The sequence below is a fragment of the Lepisosteus oculatus genome, chromosome 5, assembly GCF_040954835.1.
Source record: "Lepisosteus oculatus isolate fLepOcu1 chromosome 5, fLepOcu1.hap2, whole genome shotgun sequence".
Lineage (NCBI taxonomy): Eukaryota > Metazoa > Chordata > Actinopteri > Semionotiformes > Lepisosteidae > Lepisosteus > Lepisosteus oculatus.
Window position 1 is genome coordinate 6,042,814 of NC_090700.1, and position 20,057 is coordinate 6,062,870.

Consider the following 20,057-nt stretch of genomic DNA (forward strand, 5'->3'; position numbering starts at 1 on the left):
TTGACATTTTCTCCTGTCTGTCCAAGGGTCTGGCCTGTAACAAGACCTAGCAAACAGCAGGATAAGCTTTAATCTCTTCAAGCAACAGTCAACGTACAAGAGGGCTCTTGGCTCATTTTTGCCAGTTCAATTAGAGCTTGGAGCAGGGGCGTCCAACCCTGGTCCAGAAGGGGGCACTGTGTCTACAGGTCTTCAGCACTGGAAGAGGTTGGGGGCAGGTGTTAAAAGTGGTCCCAGTAAGTCAATAATGAAATGGTTCAGGTTGTTGAGATGACGTGGAATTTAAATCCCTGGGCATGGATGAAAAAAACAAACAAAAACTCTTTCATGATAGAAGTCGCCATTGCGTTTTTTAAAAATAACGGAATCCATACCAAGTCTTTAAAGTATCCAAAAGCCTTTTATTGAAGGTAACTGTAATCAGGTAATATTCTCAAATTAAGAGAGTGAGAAGTTTAAACCATCTAATTTATTGTTGGAACCCGCTGATCGTATTACCCCACATTCTACAAAACATTAGGTATATGCGTGTTACTTCTGTGTGACATAAAATATACTAAAAACAGTTGTATTTCTGATTATTATGATTGATTTTACCCCTTCACTAAGCTATTAATGCAGGAATAAGAAACCTTTCATAATATTGCATTATAGATATTATAGATTCAAAGGAAAATATTACAGAACACAGAAAAGGGGCTGTTTTTTTTATAAACTGGTTAAACTGAATACATATTAAGGGTCTAAAAGAAAAATAAAATTCATACCGAAGTCCACTTGTAAAAAAATGTCTAAATATTCATATACATTTGAATTCTGCTTCATTGACAAGAACTCTGCTCAGTCCCATACAGCCACATTGTCATAACTCTGTACTGTTCCACATTTACGGACTTCACTATTAAAACGCATTTCCCTCACACTTCCATCAGATCCTCCTTTAGAAAAACAGATAGCAGCTCACAATGTTTTCACATTCATTCGACAGAGTTCAGTACAATTAAAGCTGATGAAGAATTCTATTCCCCCACCCCACCCCAGTTAAACAGACTCTGAATTCGTGGCTAACCATACACTCGGGACGAATAAAGGAATCGGTGGAACCTCACACAGTCTTCTTCTCTTCTTGTGAGAATGTCACAAAACGTTCACTACACCCTTCTCGCCCCTGGGGGGGAGGGGGCAGTTTTAAGAAGAGGACGAAGCCGTGAAGGTAAAAATGATGTACAACACTTTACCCAGGCAAGGGGCACTACTGAACCCACAAATTCCTTGGTTTTGTAACAACTAGCGCATGTCCTTTCTTCCTTTGCCATGCCATTAACGGTTGGATAAAGACACACTGAAATGACTTTTTTTTTTTTACATACAATTTCATTTGGGTACTCTCCTGGGCTCATCTGTCATCCTATTGCCGAGGGTGTTAACATATCGATATGCTCCTAGCAACAACAATACAACAAAGTCTTTTTTTTTTTCCGAATCATCCCACATTTCCATGTGCCTCTACAGCATCCGGGATTATACAGGGGAGCACAGAACAGCGTTCAGGAAAATGAAGGCAGATGGGAAAAGAAACTTACTTGTGCTACTCTGCCTTTGTTACCGCATCGTTTCTGCGTGCAGATCAGCTAGGGTTGCGTGTGCTCCAAAGGGACACGTATGTCGAATATTTCATTCTAAACCATATTGCATTTTGCGTGGGGGGGGGCTTGGGCTTCTGCACGTGTAATCTATGGGAAATGAGCAGTCTAAGCCACTGCCAGGCTGATCAAGCTGGTCTTCTGGAATGTAAATCTAGTACGAAGGCTACAGAAGTGCCCTTCCAAGGTCAGGCATCCTGTTTGCTGCTTTCGATAAGGTGCTTTGGAATTTCAATTACTTGTTTGAGACGCTGCCGAAGACAACGGTTCCCATCGGAACTGGGGGTTCTGAAGAGCACGATTACGGCTTGCTTCCCTATCCCATAGAGAAACATTCCCTTCACTGATCCCTCCCCTCTGGATCTGCCCTGGACTGTCCCTGGAGCACATAGCGCCCTCGGTTTCCCTTAAAGGAAGGCATGCATGTAAAAGAACAAGACTTTACAGTTTTACAGTTTCCAGTTTACACAGCACACTGTGCACCCAAGCCGCCCTTGAAGCGACCCACACCAGGAGTCTTCAGCTGCAGGTGACACCTCGCTTATTTCTTTCCGAGCCTGGCGGGTGGAAACGGAAACTGATTGAAGTCTTGGGTAATCACAGTGTTGCAAATTTTCTATGAAGTGTTGGCACCTCCCCCGTGCGCCGATTGTAGCAGGCGATGGCACAAACGCCACCGAACGGCCTTATTTTCCTCTGGCTGGATTTGACAAGCATCTTCATCTCCAGTTTGGGTCCTCGGGCCCGGCTGGCGGCGAAGGCCGGGCCACGGATCCCCCCCCCCACCTCTCAACCTGGTGCAAGAGGCTAGTAGCTGTACATCTGCTGCTGAGCTGGGGGCTGGGGCTGCTGAGCTGGATCCTGGGTTTGAGGCTGCTGCTCGGCCTGTTGCTGGGGGGGGTCGGACTGCGAGGGGGCGTCCTGGGGCTCTCCAGCGGCCGGGGCGCCAGGGCTCCCCTCGGCGGGCGCGACCGACCTCCAGGCGAGCGAGGGGTGCTCCAGCGGGTGCGCGATGGGGTTGACGAAGGTGGTGAGGTTGATGAAGTGCGCCACCGACTGGCCGGAGGCCCCCGCGTCGGCGGGCAGCTCGGGGGGCCGGTTGTGCAGCATGGCGGAGCCGCTGACCGCGTCGAAGGTCACGGTGAGGATGGAGCTGTCCAGGGTGAGCGGGCGGTCGGCGGGGGCCAGGTGGCCGACCGCCACGGGCTGCAGGCTGGTGAACTGGGCCGCAGCCTGGGTCGTGATGGGCGTGACGGTGATGTTGGTCAGCCCCACCGAGCTGGAGGGGGGGGACGAGGTGGCCACGCTGGGGTCCGCCAGCACCACCACCTAAACGAGAACATCAGGGAGAATCGAGGCTGTGATGGCAGCACAAACACTGAGAACTGAAGGTGTTCCTGACAGAGGGCCGGAGGAAACAGGTTGATAGGTCAGTTTTCCGATTCAGCCAGGTGGCCAGCTCTCTGGGGTGTTAGACGCAGCAGCAAACAGTGGAAACGGGGATAAGATAAGAAAGCCTACAGATAAAGGAGGCCTTTTGACTAGCTTTGCTCATCCAGTTGCTTGTGCCTTAACAATTGCTTACACTTATAAAGCACTTTTCTGGACACTCCACTCAAAGCGCTTTACAGGTAATGGGGACTCCCCTTCACCACCACCAGTGTGCAGCCCCACCTGGATGATGCGACGGCAGCCATAGTGCGCCAGTACACTCACCACACACCAGCTCTCAGTGGGGAGGAGAGCAGAGTGATGTAGCCAATTCATAGGTGATAATTAGGAGGCCATGATTGGTAAGCGCCAATGGAAAATTTGGCATGGTTACACCCCTACTCTTTTTGAGAAACTTTTTGAGAGTCAGGACCTCGGTTTTAGTCTCATCCAAAGGTAGGCACCTGTTTACAGTATAGTGTCCCCGTCACTATACTGGGGCATTAGGACCCACATGGACTGCAGGGTGAGCGCCCCCTGCTGGCCCCACTAACATCTCTTCCAGCAGCAGCCTTAGCTTTTCCCAGGAGGTCTCCCATCCAGGTACTGACCAGGCTCACAGCTGCTGAGCTTCAGTGGGTGCCAGTTGTGAGTTGCAGAGTGATATGGCTGCTGGCCTTTAATGATTCAGGAAACTCAGCCATTTGGTTACAGTGCCTAGTGTTAGCAGGGGGTTAGACAGTGGGGTCTGGCCTTGTCAGGGTCACGGAGTCAGCCTGACCTGCTGGATGCTCTGCACTGCGGAGCTGGTCTCGTCGCCCCCGGCGGCGGTGAACGCCCCTTTGCTGGTGAACTCGCCGTAGGCGGGGTCATCCGAGTCGGGCAGCTCCGCCTCCTCCACGTGCTTCGCTTTCTTCTTGGGCGGCCTGGGGGGCCTGGGCGGCTTCTCCCCCGGCAGCTGCTCCTTGTCCAGAGCCAGCGGGGGCTGCGGGAGGACAGGAGGACGAGCTGGTTGAGAACAACCGGCTGGGAACGGATATGAGCATTCCTGTAGCCGGGCGCAGAATCGCCCTAGCCACGCTCCCACTGAGGGATATGGATATCGTACAAGCCAACTGACACATGGATCCAGAGAACAGCTCAGCTGGTGTCTGCTGCGTGCAAGGACCTCCCAGCCGGCGCCACTGACCTGTACAATACTGATGGTGGAGGCATCGATGGTCGTAGCGTCCTGAAACTGTTCCAAATCGTCAATTCTCACGGTTACGACCTAGATTTAGGAGAGAAACAGCTCTGAGACGCCGGTTTGAAAGGGTGTGTTCAGCCGAGAAAGCCTGCTTCTTTCTCCGTCACGAAGGAGCAGCACCTGGCCCATCACCCACAGGGCTGTGGCAGCTGGAACGAGCTACCCAAGCAGCTGCAGCAACGTGGCGTGGTGGGGCTGCTTGTCCCGGGTTCCCAAAAGACAGGGGCCCCACGGCGAACCCGCGCCCATGAGCCTACAGCTTGAGCCCCCCCCGCCGGGCCCTGCCTGGCTGCAGACGGTGGACCCCTGGCTCACCTCCGGGTGCTTGCGGCGCATGTGGCGGTTCATGGAGGCTCTGGTGGACACCTTGGTCCCACACAGGTGGCAGCTCTGCGCCTCCACCTTGTCGTGGGTCAGCTGGACGTGCTTCTGCAGCATGTACTCCGTCACGTACTTCTTGTCGCACACCAGGCATGACCAGGTCTTCCCCACTGCGGACCGCGACAGAGCCACAGAGAGAGTCAGGGCCAGAGCCTGCACGCTGTGCAGATGCTCCTCTGGCCAGCGCGATACATAAAGACACCCCCCGGGTTTTACAAGTTGTGTGCAATCCACGCAATACACATAACGAGACTGTAAAAAAAACGTAGCAAAACTGCCAAACTGAAGTGCACATGTTAAAAAAAACACGTCATGTCTTAAAACATAGGAAAGACAGAAAAGAATTACGAAGTATTATTATTAATAGACACTTTAAAAGGTGAACCCCCTACACAGGGAGCAACAGTGCACAGACATAATCCAGCCTCCAACACCCCGGTGCATGAAGGCCTTGTTTTATTCCGGTCTTCACAGCAGACGGTGGTCCTTTAGACAGAATCTACATATTCACAATCTTTCCGCCTGTTTCTTCCTCGATTCTCACTCCTTTCCAAATTGATCAATACCGTCGCACTCTCGCAATGATGTAGCAAAGTCATTAGTGTTTCTCAGTCAGTAATGAGTGTTTGACCGAAAAGACACCAAAAGCTCTTGTTAAAAAAAACCTGTATGCTTTATTTTTCTAAAAACATTCATGTATGAACAGAGCAACAAGATACTTTTGTTGCTCAGTATACAAACCTTACTCTGTCTCTTTTCTCTAATGCCCTTGTTTAAGTGCTGTTATGTTATTCATTTCTGCGTACATCCTGTCATTTCAAACCCCTAACATTTATAAAGTTTAGCAAGCTGCGTATTATCAACAATGGCTCTCCTCTTTAATGAGGTACAGTATTGATATTCCTGACACTAAGTGTTGGTAGGGTGCAGCTGAGACAAGTTTTTAGCAGAAGATTATTATTTAGCTTTTTGGGAGATTTCCACTCAATGAAATGTCACGCAAGTAACATACCAGTGTGGATCAGCTTGTGTGTTTCCATGGTGTTTCTCTCACTAAATGTCTTGCCACACAGCTCGCACATAAAGTCCTTTACTCCTGCAAAGAGGGAGAATACTTTCATTATTATTTTCACATTAAACACATCTGACACACAGCACTATCATGGCCAAGGAATGGAACCTTTTTAGTCTCCCAACAGTCAAGACTACCAGGGTACATGAAACCTGTTTATCCTAATCCTTCAAAGGACTTGACAGTGTCAGCCTAGAGTGCGTCTACAGAACAAACAGTGAAACACAGGGCACAGGTGGAAACTACATGGAAGTACATTTCAAACAGAAGAGGAGGCACTTCATCACCCTAAAGGTGGCAGAAGTATGGAACAAGGTATACACCATGCCACTCAAGCTGCAACCTTGACTTCTTTCAGGAAGCAGCTGGAGGAGATTCTGATGGCCTCCTCTCATCTGCAACTGTTCGTATGCTTTACAAGCAGCCTGTGATGGAAACAAGGAGCTGCAAAGGAAACAAGTGACTGGAAGGCATGTGAAAGCGGAAGAGTGTTCCAATGGTTGTTCTAAACAATTTTGTAAGGTCCTATAATGTCAGCTGTTGGGAGACTACTATGGCCTGCTGTGTTACTGGAAGACTAGATCGCAGGCTTTCCAAGCACAGGTAATTCTCCTGGAATATGGAGCACCGCTGATATCTACCTGCGAGGAGAAGAAGCAGGCTGGGCCTGGCTCACAAACACATAAGATCATCACAGGACCCTCTCGTGACACACTCTATCACAGAAGTCAAAGGCCCTTCAGTGCCTCCTTCAGAAACAGCTGACGTTCACAGGAGGTCCTGGTCCTTACAAAGCATGTCAAGAACACGACTTCGTGCTTTAAAAATCATTCAGACAGCCTCGCTCTTGCGCAGAGCCGCTGTCCCTGCAGAGCTGGAGTCTGTAGCTGTGCTGGGGGGTGTGAGACAGTGTGTATCAGCTGGCTCAGGTTTAGGCTCACCGGTGTGTCGTTTGTAGTGTTTCAGCATGTTGACCTTCTGTGCAAACTTGCGGTTGCACTCCTTGCACTCGTACTCCTTTATGCCCTTGTGCAGCTTCATGTGATGACGCAGGGCATGCTTGGTCTTCATTCCTAGCCACAGGAACAGGGAGAGAGCTGCAGGCTGAAGTCTTAAGGCAACACCACCCTGGCAGGTTTCTTGGTTAATTACCCAAGGCTGGCCTGACTGCCTAACCTTCTGATCTTGTCTACACCATATATGGTAACAAGCTGTTACTGACCATTCATAAAAATGCCTGTTTTTGTATGGGAAATTTTGCCCATCTTCAAGCATAAAAGCCTGCTGCTGTCCTCAGAAAAGTGAAAGAGAGACGAGGTAAACCTGTCAGCTTCATCTGTCCCCCTCTCATGACCTGCAGCCGCACTGAGAGTTTCTCTGCAGCTGCTGCTCAGCCCTCCTCATCGCGCTGTGTGGCGTGGGGCAGCAGAAGGGTTTGGAAGGGGCAGTACCTTTGCCGCACTCGGCACACAGGTAGTCCCGGATGTTGTCGTGGACCCTCAGGTGCTCCTTCAGCATGTCCTTCCTGGCAAACGATTTCCCGCACTGATCACAGCTGTGACTCTTCACTCCTGCGGGGGGACAGAGCACTTTAAACCCGAGTGTGGCGACAAAACACTTCACCACAAAGCTTCAGCAGAAGAGTCGATGAGATTATCTTTTTTAGCAGAGTCACAATGCTTTACTTTCGGGTCCTCAGACACATCAGACAGGATGCAGCTCTTTCATCCAGATGCTCCATGAACATGTAATCGCAGGAGCGATTCTGCTTTGTCTCTTGTGCTGTAATGTCGGCAAGTCACAGCGCAGTTAATCAAAGATTCAAAATGCGTATGTTTCATAAGAAAATGGCCCCGCTGTTTTGGGGACAATAACAGCGACACACCAAAATCATATTCCAAGCAGTTTTTATACCTCAGAGCATCCCCCTAAATTACTATAAATTAAGTGTTTAAGAGAGAGAGGGGGCAGAGACTCCTGCATATGTATTTATAGCTTATATCAGAATCGCCTTACTAATATGTAATATAATGTGATTTTTGACAAATAAAATTAGTCTCGCCTTCTGTAATGCCACACTGTCACTCTTGTGAACTCTCCACACAACGGGTGTGTCTCACTTCTTCAGCATGCACAGAGCTTAACCATGTTTAGAAAGTTCCTTTTCACAAGCACAGGATACTGCTTTTTTAGCAGTATTTAACATTTTGACACAGCTGTTTGATCTTTCGGAAACCACAAATCTCTTTTCACTCGGATGAGCTAAGGTCTCAGACCTACAGGAGATACAAGCTAAGGAGATCAGCAACAAAGGACAGTTCTTTCGTTCCATAGTTAGTTCAGTGATTCACAAGCAGCTGTCGTCGGTCCAGTACACAGTGGACTGGAGCCCTGTGTGCGATCACACAAACTACCACCACCGACAGCCCACCTGTGTGGATGATCTTGTGTCTTTCCAGGTTGCCAACGCTGTTAAAAATCCGTCCGCAGATCTCGCATGGATGGATGTACCTGAAAGGGCAAGACGACGAATCTCAGCCGAGATTCACTTTTGCTTCTTTGATCATCAGGCACCGATGGTGACCCTGAGGGCTTCCGTAAATCCAAATCATTATGAAGGTAGCCATGGGTGTGATACACTGGGATGCTCAGGCTTTGAGATGACTTCAGCCTAAAATGTCACACGATGGCCTGAGCAAGGCCAGAGTAGGTTCGTTTTATACCAGACTGGCTCTGCCGCAAAAGCACCCAAGCAAAACAAGTGCAGTCTATTTACAGTGCTCCCAGTCCCCCACACCAGAAAACAAAACCCCCCAAAAAACACAAAACAAATTATTCAAATAAAGGTAAATCCTCCTTATCTACCTGCTCTCTCTCTGTTTTCAATGACACTACCTAATATACTAACCACCAACAACCAATAACAACAATGAACAGCAGTCTAAGGCTTCTCACACTACTTCAGCTGGTGAAGACCAGGATACGAGTTCGGGGAGACTGGGAGAAGCAAACCATTCACACATGCCGACAGTCTTATAAAAGCAGCCCCCACACACACCCACTGACTGAACCCAGGCATGACGTCTGGCCTCCCTCTGCCCCCCTCACCGCTGCACCGCTGGGTCGGGCAGCTGCTCGCGGTGGATGACGAGATGCGCGTTGTAGGTGGCCTTGAGGGCGAAGCGCCGGTTGCAGATGATGCAGCCGTAGCCCCTCTCCTTGTGCAGGTCCATGATGTGCCGCAGGTAGTCCCTGCCCTTTGCAAAGGTCACCTAGGGAGACAAGACGCACGTCACGCCATCACGCCCCACGGCCCTCTGGGAAGAGAACGCCTCGTGAAACCTGCTCATCAGTGCAGCCAGCTCTCGCCGGGATGGGACTGCAGGCCGCTTGTTTTTATTCCCCACTTACAGGACGTGGCCTTTCCTTAGTGGGGTCTGCACAGGACACACTGGTCCCGGGATCCCCCTTTTCTGATATCTGGGGGTTCGGCTCACCTGACACTTCTTGCAGCTGTACTTGTGGAGCTCGGGGTCGTCCTCCACTTCCTCCTCGTCCGAGTTGCCGTCGCTGTCGTCCACCGAGATGCCGATCTTCCTGATGAACTGCTCCCTCTGCTGCTCGTCCATCAGAGCGATGTCCTGCAGGAGGGAGGGAGGGAGGGGCGGGTCACGCCAACACCACCAGCGTCCCACACAGCCTGTTCCCCCGCCCCCACCCCCAGGAACTGCGCGAGACACTTCCAGCTGCAAGCGCTCCTGCATGTTCACCCGGCTCTTCACCGAAGCTCTTCCACACTATCTTAACACCACAGAGAGGCCTACAAGTGCAGACGTCTGAAGAAAAATACTGCCATTCTCGTTAAAAATACTAATAAAAAACAGGAAACACAAAATTCCCACCCCCTGAGGCAAAGCTGGGGTACAACAACTCAAGGAATCCATGAAAGACGATTACTGGTTCAGGCAGGGTTCCCTCATGCTTTCGTAGGGGAGTATCAAACTCCTGACAACTGGCGTTGAGCTCTGCAAGTCGCTGCACAAGATGCAGTCTCACCGAAAGCCTCTCCTGGGCTCCTACCTTGAAGTGCACGTGAATGTGGTCTCGGAGGACATCGACGCGGAAGAACTTGCGGCCGCAGATCTCACAGGTGTACTTCTTATCGCCGTGGGTCAGCAGGTGCTTGTTCATGTTGCTCCTGCAGGAGAAGACCTGGCAGCCACAGCGGCAGAGCAGAGAGGGTCATGACATGGCACGGCGCAGCTGCAGCCTGCTACAAGCCCCCGGTGGACTTGTTCGCGCCTGCAGCGCCAGTAAAGAGGACAATCAATTGAAAAGCCTGGAATCAGGCTGCAAACAATTTTTAGGACAAAACTAAGAAAGTGTTGACCCCGACTCCAACTCCAACAGAAACAGAGGTGACTTCAAGCACTGTTCAACGCTGCTCTGCTGCAACAGCTATGCGTGTTCCTCTCTCCGAGTGATGTTGCCACCTAGTGGACTGAAATAAAAAATGTACCCCAACTATACCGCCAGCTGCAGAAGCGAGCAAAATCAATGGGAAATAATGCAATTTAAAAAAAGGGGGGCTAAGGGAAAGGCCATCAGAAGGTTTTGTAGTCTATCTAGATCTGGTTACTTTGTCTGCACTCGTCAGTCACACTACAGAGCACCAAAAACAAAACAGTTTACGGCACTGCAAACTGTGAACGCTGTGCCGTGAACTTCTAAGGAGGCTAGCGATGGGTTGGCCCACCTTTCCGCAGATGGGACACGCCGAGGGCTCCTTCCTGTACTTCGTGCCCTCCTCACCGTTCGCTTCCAGCTCCTCCCGCTTCATGTGTTTGGGACCTGGAGAGGAGTCGCAGAGACGGCCGTGAACACCTGCAGTAAGCCTCGGGTCTAGGACCTCCCGCCAGCCCTGCCTGTACCCCAGCGACTGTGGGGCACTTGCGGCTCGAGAGCTACCCCGCACGCCTGCGGGCGCGGATCCGCCCCCAGCCCCCCGAGGCCTCTCCCGGCTCACCCACGATGTGCCTCCTCTGATGGTCCTGCATGACGTCTTTCCTGTAGAACATCTTGTTGCAGATCTCGCAGGCGTAGAGCTTCTCGCCGTGCTTCTTCTTGTGCTTGGACAGGTTGCTGTTGGTGGAGAAGAAGCGGGAGCAGATCTCACACTGGAAGGTCTTGTCGTCTGGGGGGAGAGGAGCCGGGCAGCCGCGGGGGTGACCATCCTGAGCTGAGCCAACCCCACGTCTTCACAATCAAAACACTTCCCTTTTCAGTGCCAAAGGGTCACACCGATCACTCCTAAGCCCCTGCATCTCTGAAAGATGTTATCGCTCTGTGCATATTGCAGCAAAATCTCGTTCTTTTCAGCTACTCAAAGGTGTCCTTCCTTTATAGGAAACAAAAAAACCATCTTCCTACTACTGACAGCCGTAATAGTTCTACAGAACCCTCTAGTGTCGGGTCTGGCACCAATTTCTTGACGCATTGCCAAGTCTACTATGGAAAGGAACACAGTGATGATGCAGGAAAAGACACACAGGAAACAGTACAAATGCAATATTTGTACAATTGCATGATATATAATAAAGAAACAGATACATCCAGAAATGTCCCAAGGAAAAAAAAAGGGGGGAAACAGAAAAATGCATGTGCATAAAAAAAAGTTAATACAACTTTCACAGATTCCTACACCTGTTCTGCAGTTGTGGAACTTCAAGGCATTCTCCACTCTGAAGGCCTTCTCACAGGTGGCACACTTGTACCTGTACTCCAGGTCCGCCTGGGGGCGAGAGTTCACAACAAAACAGACCGCTGTGTGAAAACCAGAAAGGCACAGTGAGCAAACAACAAGGTCTAGGTCTCTTATCTCATGCGGATCTGCCACACTGGCATCGCTGCAGAAATGGGGCTCAAATTCCCGAGGGGAGAATGTCCGATAGTCTTCCCGGGATGTGTGTGTGTGTGAAAGGTGGTTGTTAATAAAAAGAGGCAGTGGCTCGGAGGCGACCTTCTCCAGTGGCAGTCCTACCTCGTTCTTGCTGTGTTTGTAGGAGATGTGCTGCTTCAGGCTCTCCTTCCGGCTGAACATCTTGTCGCATTCGTCACATTTGAAAAGTTTGTCGCCTTGCAGGAAGGGAGAGAAAAGAAAACACCGGCCAGTCCACATCAGTATCCGGGTTAAACCCCTGTCCAGGACAAGCGTCACGTAATACTCAAAAACGCAAACAGCCGGATGATGAAATCCCAAGATCACAAAAGTTCATCACAAAAGCTCTACATGGCTGATGGTTGTATTAGTTACCCAGTTTAGGAAACAAATCCCTTTCAATACACAGTCAATAACCTACAGAGTTATTTAGTTCCAAGAAAAACATGCAACTGTAATACCAATAACATGATGTATCAGACAATAATACATCCTCCATTTACCTCTTCAAATCTTCAAAGCTCAGAGAAAGCACTCTACGGTGCCTACACATTGGAGCTTTTCCCTCCACTGGTTCCAAGTAGCTCCCTGGACGCATGTCAAAACACTGGTTCTTACCTAAGGCTGTATTTACCATACTCTCCCCCAGTCTGTCTCCAGTCCCTTGTCACTTCCTGTAACCCCTCCTGACCTCTCCGTTTCCCCAGCCTGTTCATTCTGTTCCCTGGCTCCACATATAATTACAAAATATTTGAGTCGCAGTCGGGCATAAAGGAGTCTGGAGGAAGTGGCAGTGAGGAGGAGGCAGGGCGGAGTAGGCCGCGTTACCGTGGGAACGAATGTGCCGGTTGAGGTTGCTGCTGTTCTGGAAGACCTTGTTGCATAGGCTGCACTGATAGACTCGCTTGTGGTCCCCTCCTTGCCTCATGAATCTCTTCCGGATGCCAGGCCTGTGTCAGGAGAAGAGAGACTCGGTGATTGCCTCTTGCAGGTGAGTTCCTACTATCCTCTACACAAGGCAGAACTGGGACGCGTGGTAAAAAGAGCTTTTATGCGGGCTTTTCTGTTTATTAAAAAGGAACGCTACCAAGGCAAACACTTTCATGCCTCGCGCCTCTGCAGCCCGGATGAGCCCAGAGCCCCTCGCGTGTGGATGAGACTGATCAGACTGCGAGATACCATCGCGGGGATAGACTACTGCTGGACCAAGTGATGTCACTTCCTGCGTTGTGTCTGGATTGGCAGCAGTGTGGCGGGGTACGGAAGACAGGGGAATTCTCTCTCTCGCCCAGGACGACCTGTCTCATTGACCCGGAAGGCCGCGGCCCGGAGGCTTTGGGGGAGCTCTTACTTCCCAGTGGGCAGCAGAGTGCGGGTCATCCTCTGCAGCTTGCCGGGCACGCCGTCCTCGCCGATCACGATGTCCGGGGCCTGGAGCAGCGCCAGCCCGACGTCCGGAGGCATGGCACTGAGGACCTGCTCGATGGGGACGGCCGGCGGGACGGCGGCAAGGCCGCAGGCTTTGAAAACAGACAGAGCGGCCCGTCAGGATGGGGCTACCCCTCTGACTCCCGTTAAGGAGCAATACACTTCGCGAAAGGCCGAGGACAAAACATAAAAGAGTTCTGCTACGGCCTAGGATTAAGAAAAGAATAAAATTCCTTTTTTTTCTCCTGAAGCCGACTTGCATTCACGCATAACAACGTAACAAAATTCACCCACTGACCTCTGCTCACGTTCGCCTGCGACTGGAGCGGCGTGGGGCCTATTTTGGGCATTTTGGGCTTCCGTACCCGAGCCTGCTTTTTCCTGGGGTCTGGAGGGGCGGGGGTGACCTCGGGGAGCAGCAGGGGGTCGGGTGGCGCCCCTTTCTCTTCCTGCTGGACAGTGGGGTCCCCCGAGGGCTGGGGCACCACTTTGACCTCCTGCAGGTGACTCAGCAGATGCTCTGAAGCGAAGAGGAGAACAAAACGGTGGGAATAAAAAAAAATGGAGCAGTAGGCCGGAGCCGATTTCTGCCTCGAAGCTTGGTTCACTGGTAAGAGCCCAAATGAAAAGGTCTTCGCCGCTGCGCAGAGGTCTCAGAGCTGTCCCTACTGACATTTCTGCACATTTGAATACACAATGACTATTTATTTGTTGAATTTAACAGATTGAAAAAGAAAAAAAACAGTGAATGTGGCATGTGCAAATGTCTGGGCACCCTTAACTTCTTTGGCCTTTAGACTCTCAGTGAAACATGCAGTTTTACCAGGGGGGCCCAAGAATTCTGCAGACACCTGTATGTAGAACCCTGTGCTTTGAGAATACCTGCGAGGTAGTAATTGCAATAAAAAGTGCAGTGATTTCCGACTGGTGAAATGACTGGGATAAAGATAAGGTTCTTTTCTGGGGATGGGGCTTTGAAGCGTTCTGGAGAGCCCTTCACCTGTGAGAAGATGCGGCTCCAGGAACACAGCTGAGCACAGCTTGCAGGTCCACTGGTTACACTCCAGGCCCTGTGTGGAGCCTCCCTGGACGGCTGAGGAAACGAACAGAGCATCAGAGGCACGAGCATGTCACCACGCTGCAGGACACGTCTCCTCGCCCCAGCGAATCAGCCCCGCAGACGAAACACGTTCTGTCCAACAGCTTCAGCCCCTTGGTAAAGCAAGCTCTGCAGTCAAGTCAAAACGTGTGTTTGTCGAAAATAAGAACACAGGGCAACCGTCTGTGCAAACCCGCGTTAATTACAATTTCGACGACCACACATTTGTTAAGAACATCACAGGGGGAGAAGGTGATGGAGAGAGGAAGTTTTACTGTCTTTCATAATAAAATGATCCAAAAAGCCGTCATTTAACTAATCTGCCAAAAACACCGCTCATCGTCTTTGCTCCCAATACCTGCTGCCTCTCCAATGGCAGCTGAGAGAAGACACCTGTGCTTCCCCTCCCCACTGCCTCACCTGTGTCTGGGGAGACTTGGGGGTCGGTCTCTCCGCAGGGTGGGGACGCTGTGGCCCCACTCTTCACCACATTACCCCCAGCCAGCCTCGTGGGTGAACTTGCAACATCTGGAGGAAAATTACAGGGCAGGTGAGGTGGGGAACATTCTGTTTTTAATATAAATGGATCAATGCAGTGGACACTGCTATCTACAGTACGTTCATATTTTGTTCCATGTATGTAACGCAAGAGGCATGGAGACAAAGGGTTAGCAGTCTTGCCTCCCAGCACTGGAGCCCTGGCTTCAATTCCTGCGGTGTTGTCTGCTTGGAGTTTGCATGTTCTCCTTGGGTCTGCGTGAGTTTCCTCTGGGTGCTCCCGTTTCCACCCACAGTCCAAAGACATACCGGTAGGATAACTGGTTTCTGGGATTATGTGTGCGTGTCTATGTCTGCCCTGTCCATGGTGTCCCGTCCAGGGTGCACCCTGCCTTGTGCCCGTTGCTTGCTGGGATAGACTCCAGCTCCCCTGCGACCCTGAACTGTGGTTAGAAAATGGATGGACGTATTTAATGTCCAGTGATGCCCCCGTGCTGAACTTCATGAACCCTCGTGAAATAAACATCAGTGACAAAACACAGCTGCACAGCACCCGCTTCCCTGAGCGGGAGGGCGTGAAGACAAAGCCACGGATTTCCAAACCACACACGTCGAGCTGCCAGGCGGTGAATACCGGGAGTTCACGCCAGTTCCCACACAGCTGTGTTGCGCGGGTACCTGTGGTAGATGATATGATCAGCGGCTTCAGGACCGGCTTCTCCATCTTCTTGGCATAGAAGGCCCCATACCACACCCTCAGCTCCGATCCAGGCTGAACATCCTGCCAGGGGAAACAAGGCCAGGCAACAGGTCAGGCTCTCCTGTCCCTCCTGGAGCAGGAGGGGGCTGCTTTTTTTTCCTTAAGGAAAAGGGTGTTTTAAGTCAAAACCTCTAACCGACTTGCAGAGGATCTGGGTCCACTGCAGTCAAACTCAGCTGTCACCTGCTCTGTTACTGAACATGCACATCAGATGAATCATGGTGCACCCCCTTCCTTTCAAGTGGGACCGAGGCCTGGACGGGACGCCGTACCTGGGAGGTGTTGAAGTAGACCTCATCGTCCTGCTGGTAAGCGTTCAGGTTCTGCTGCTTGTAATCGGAGGCGGGCCGGACCAGCATCATCCAGTTACAGTCGTCCTCGTTGGCGGTGTCGAAGCAGATCACCGCCCCGTCCTTTTGGAAGACCTGCTGGCGCACACAGCGATGAGGAGGAGGAGAGGGCGGGACGTGGAGCCCAGCCTAGGTTCAAACCCTCCAGGCCATTTCTCCTTTGCTCCCGGAAACACACCCAAAAACAACAGGAAACAAGATGGGGGTGCGCACACGGCACAGGGCACTACGAAAAATGTTGGGGAGCCCAGGTAAAAATAATCTAATAAAGGAGCTTTAAAACGGACAGAGCAGGGAACACAAGTCCAGAGCAGCAGTCGCACTTAAATCTCCCACTGAGCGCGTTGCAGTCTTTCGAAGGTGAAGTGCAGATGCCGCAGACCCACCTTGAGAGGGAATGGCACGTCCTTCGCCAGCTGGGCCACTCTCTTGGCCTCGAAGGGCCCGAACCGCGTCCTCTTCACCAGCAGCTGCAGCGCGAACACCCCCTCCTGCCCTTCACTGGCCTGCCTGATCTCCAGACTGTCCGGCAGGGAGGATCTGGGGCCGCAGGGAACAGAGCAAGACACATCGTTCTGGGCCCCCGCAGAAACAGAATCAAAGGCTTCCTCAGGACACTGAGCTTTGACATGGTATAAGTCGCTGATAAAGACCAGCCATTTGGTTTCAGATAGCTGAGCTTATAATACCCCTTTGTGCACAGGGTGACAGTGACATCACACATTGTCTAAACCGCACACAAGTGACGGCCTGTGCTAATCTGAACACCAGCTTTCCAGTTTTCGGTTAACCCAGAGGTTTTAAAATTGCTCTGTTGTCTGCCGGTCCCGACTTGAGAAAGATAAAACTTGAAGAAAATGCAACATGAGCGTGTACGCTCATCCTTCATGAAATGTCTATAAACGCGACGGGCATGGTTCACAAGAGAGGAAAGAGAGGAGCGGTTCTCCTGAAAGAACCCAGAGCGTGTGCACACACGACAAGGCCCACACTTCGTCTGGAGCTGCCTGTGAGGAGCGGCGCCAGGTGTCAGGTCTAATTAGCGGCAGACAGGAAGACGCAGTGCAGCGCCCTGCAGTTTACAAATCAGAGGAGCAGGAGGGAGGTCGAAAGAGAGGGAAGGCCAGAGTCCCACAGCAAGAGAGCAGGGGAACAGCAGGGCTCTGGAGGACATGAAGAAGCAGCGGGTTATTTTAAACTGGCGCTGTCCCTCAGGAGGTCCTCCTGCGATCTCTGTCGGAAAGCCATCAGGCCACACACGGTACGTTTCACATATCAATAGTTCGGGAGCACGGCAGCGACTGCAGGGAAAACCAATTTGCTACCAATGGCAGCAAAGGTAAAATTTTTAATGAGCAAAACCGTCCTCGTGCCGCATTAAGCTGTGCTGACGAGAGTGATTCCCCGAAGTGAGTATTTATCCTGATTTATAACGAAGTTAAAACGACACTGTCTCACTCCCCCTGGAGGGTGCAAGTCTCTCAGCCCCTACGCTCTTGAACAGCGTGCATGAAGAAGCGAATTAACCCGTCTCTCTGTGTTCGTTTACTGGCTTGAATGCGTGTTCCACCCTAAGATACAAGTGATGCCGATCACATGCCTGAACCTCAATACAACAGCAAAAACAAAAGAGAGGTCGATAATGTCTCTCCCCCTCGTGTGACGCCAGCAGTTACAGCCACGATGCTGTGGCACAAACAGGTCACAAGAGTCTCTGAAGGTGGTGAGAGGAATCCATCCATTTTCTTACAACTCTTTCCAACTCAGGATTGCGTGGGAGCAGGATCCTATCCGAATTAGCACTGGGATTAAGGCAGGATACACCCTGGATGGGATGCAAGTCTATCACAAGGCAGACAAACACACTTTTTCCCCAACAGGCAAATTAACCTATAGTATTTCTTTAGACCCCTACTCTTTTCAAGAAACGCCCTGGGATTTTTTATGACCACAGAGAGTCAGGTCCTCGGCTTTATGTCTCATCCGAAGGACAGTGCCTCTTTTACAGTATGGTGTCCCCGTCACTGTACTGGGGCATAAGCACCCACACAGCCTGCAGGGTGAGCGCCCCCTGCTGGCCCCACTGAAACCTCTTCCAGCAGCAGCCTTAGCTTTCCCAGGAGGTCTCCCATCCATGGATTGACCAGGCTGAGCTCCAGTGATATAGAGCGATATAGCTGCAGTACTCTCAGGACAGTGTGAGAGAGGGTCGGTACTGGCCGGTACCCTCAGGAGCACAGCGAGACAGAGGGTCGGTACTGGCTGGTACCCTCAGGAGCACAGCGAGACAGAGGGTCGGTACTAGGCAGTTCTACTCACCTGGCTCGGCTCAAGACAAAGGAGTCCCTGACGGTCACCACAGGGCCCAGCTCAGGACACTCCGAGTCGTGGTACTGTCCGCAGTCCTCGCACCCTGACAGAGGCCGGGGAAAGCAACAGGATTCTAGCGACTGCTTTCAACTCAAAGGACAGACAGCACAGCCCGGATGCGAACACCAGGGTGCCTGACAAGCCGAGGCCGAGATGACATTAGCCAGCAGTCCGAAGAAAGACGTCGGCAGAGCCGAAGCACAGAGAAAGAAAACGAGGCTGGAAAGAACGTTTTAAAATCACCAAGGAGTACCCGGTAAAATAAAGATAAAACACAATTCTTCTAAGCTCGCTGGGACAGCTGTGCACACGGACAAAGTCTTTATTTTTTCAGTACTTACAGACATACTCCTCTGGCGGCTGCTCTGCCATCCTGCAGACCTGCAAACTAAGCGAAAAGACATCATCTAGCCAAACCAAAACTACAGGGATGGAAATCACCCCCCCCAGTTGTGTAGCAATTTGAGCCATTCCAGGTTTTGCTACTCGCAGGCTCCTACATTTAAGCAGGACACCAGCTACTGGGAAGATCGAGCTTGTTACTTCATTCTGAGATATGAGGCGATAAAGTGACATTTAAAAAAAACTATTAACTTATATAACTAATATAACTATTCTGTAGTTTTGCATCAATTGGGAAATTGCTTATGCCTAATGCACTTTGTAAGTCATGTCTACAGTACAAGAACTCCTTACCATGCCTTTGTATTCTACCAGTTTAATTGCATACAGAGTACAACGGGAAGCCCGTAATTTCTTATCAAAATTATTAAATTGTTAATGCAACAGATTGGCACAGCACTGCAGCTGTTCGCTTTGAAAACATTAAAAGGTTAAAGGACGCTAAAATTGTTCGGGGACAAAAAACAAAACAAAAACAAAAACTTGGGTTTGATACACCAATGGAGGGAACTTAAAATCTAAAAAAAAAAAAAAAAACCGGCGCTAGAAAAGATGCTCCGTCCTAAAACGTGTGCACCGTGCAAGCGAGCTGCACCGTGCAAATCTTGCGCTGCACCGCGGGGTCAGTCTGACACTACGGGGCCAATTCACTAAAAAGCTCGCAGGCACGGTGCCTCCTATGAACATACAAACACGCCGCATGCACACAAATAACAGGATCCGACCGAGACGGGATCCGGGATTTCACCGGATTCCAAAACTCCAGCCGGGTTTTAACTCTGATCTCAGCACGCCCGCTCCTCAGCTCGGCAGAGCCAATGTGACAAAGAACAGTCGGCATGGCGGATGGAATGGAGACGAAAATCGCATCGGGAGCTAGCGCGCACGAATGTCAAATACGGCCAAGGCGCTCCCCTCTGGGCAGTTAATTCACACCGCCGGCGCACTACAAACATCGTCCGCCACGGACTAGCCTAAATCTCCCACGCGAAAACAACGCGAGTGTGCAATACAGCTATTACCTGCTCGCCAAACGACCACAATTTACTCGAATCCTGACTCCGGGTTCCAATCCGCTCCAGAAACCGCGCAGGACCGGAAACAAGCAAGTTGAAGGGTGTTATGGGAATCGTAGTCTTTTTTTTCATGTTCCCCTTTTCTTGCAACTGCGTTGTACTAGTACTGTATATTAGCGTTTAGGATTATCACCAACACAAAATACCGTCACAGGCTTTTAACAAGAGAACAGGTTGATGCGGACTGGTCCGTACTACCAGCTGTGATTCGAAAAACTGTCATGAAACATTAGACAGGAGAGGTGCTGCAGTTATTATTGCATAATATTGGGGACATGGAAAGAGATACACAATCCAATCTTGTAGTAACTTTGCACAGACCATCATACAATGTCGATTTATGTAGAAAACTGGAAAGAGAGG

General features: G+C 50.7%; 1 protein-coding gene across 1 annotated transcript; it reads right to left on the reverse strand.

Annotated features, from left to right (window-relative positions):
- Positions 1–380: 380 nt before the first annotated feature.
- On the reverse strand, positions 381–19,703 carry prdm15 (PR domain containing 15). Its single transcript, XM_069189971.1, has 26 exons — positions 19,641–19,703; positions 18,558–18,604; positions 18,166–18,259; positions 16,233–16,386; positions 15,769–15,921; positions 15,415–15,517; positions 14,659–14,766; positions 14,140–14,232; positions 13,438–13,659; positions 13,063–13,231; positions 12,540–12,661; positions 11,814–11,908; positions 11,477–11,564; positions 10,800–10,967; positions 10,530–10,624; positions 9,854–9,985; positions 9,271–9,414; positions 8,882–9,045; positions 8,205–8,284; positions 7,225–7,344; positions 6,715–6,846; positions 5,714–5,797; positions 4,636–4,811; positions 4,264–4,344; positions 3,856–4,059; positions 381–2,972 (listed from the first exon to the last, which is right to left on the reverse strand). Exons 2-26 carry the CDS (start codon positions 18,586–18,588, stop codon positions 2,451–2,453), a joined length of 3,534 nt encoding a protein of 1,177 aa, XP_069046072.1. The 5' UTR covers positions 18,589–18,604; positions 19,641–19,703; the 3' UTR covers positions 381–2,450.
- Between the last annotated feature and the right edge of the window lie 354 nt (positions 19,704–20,057).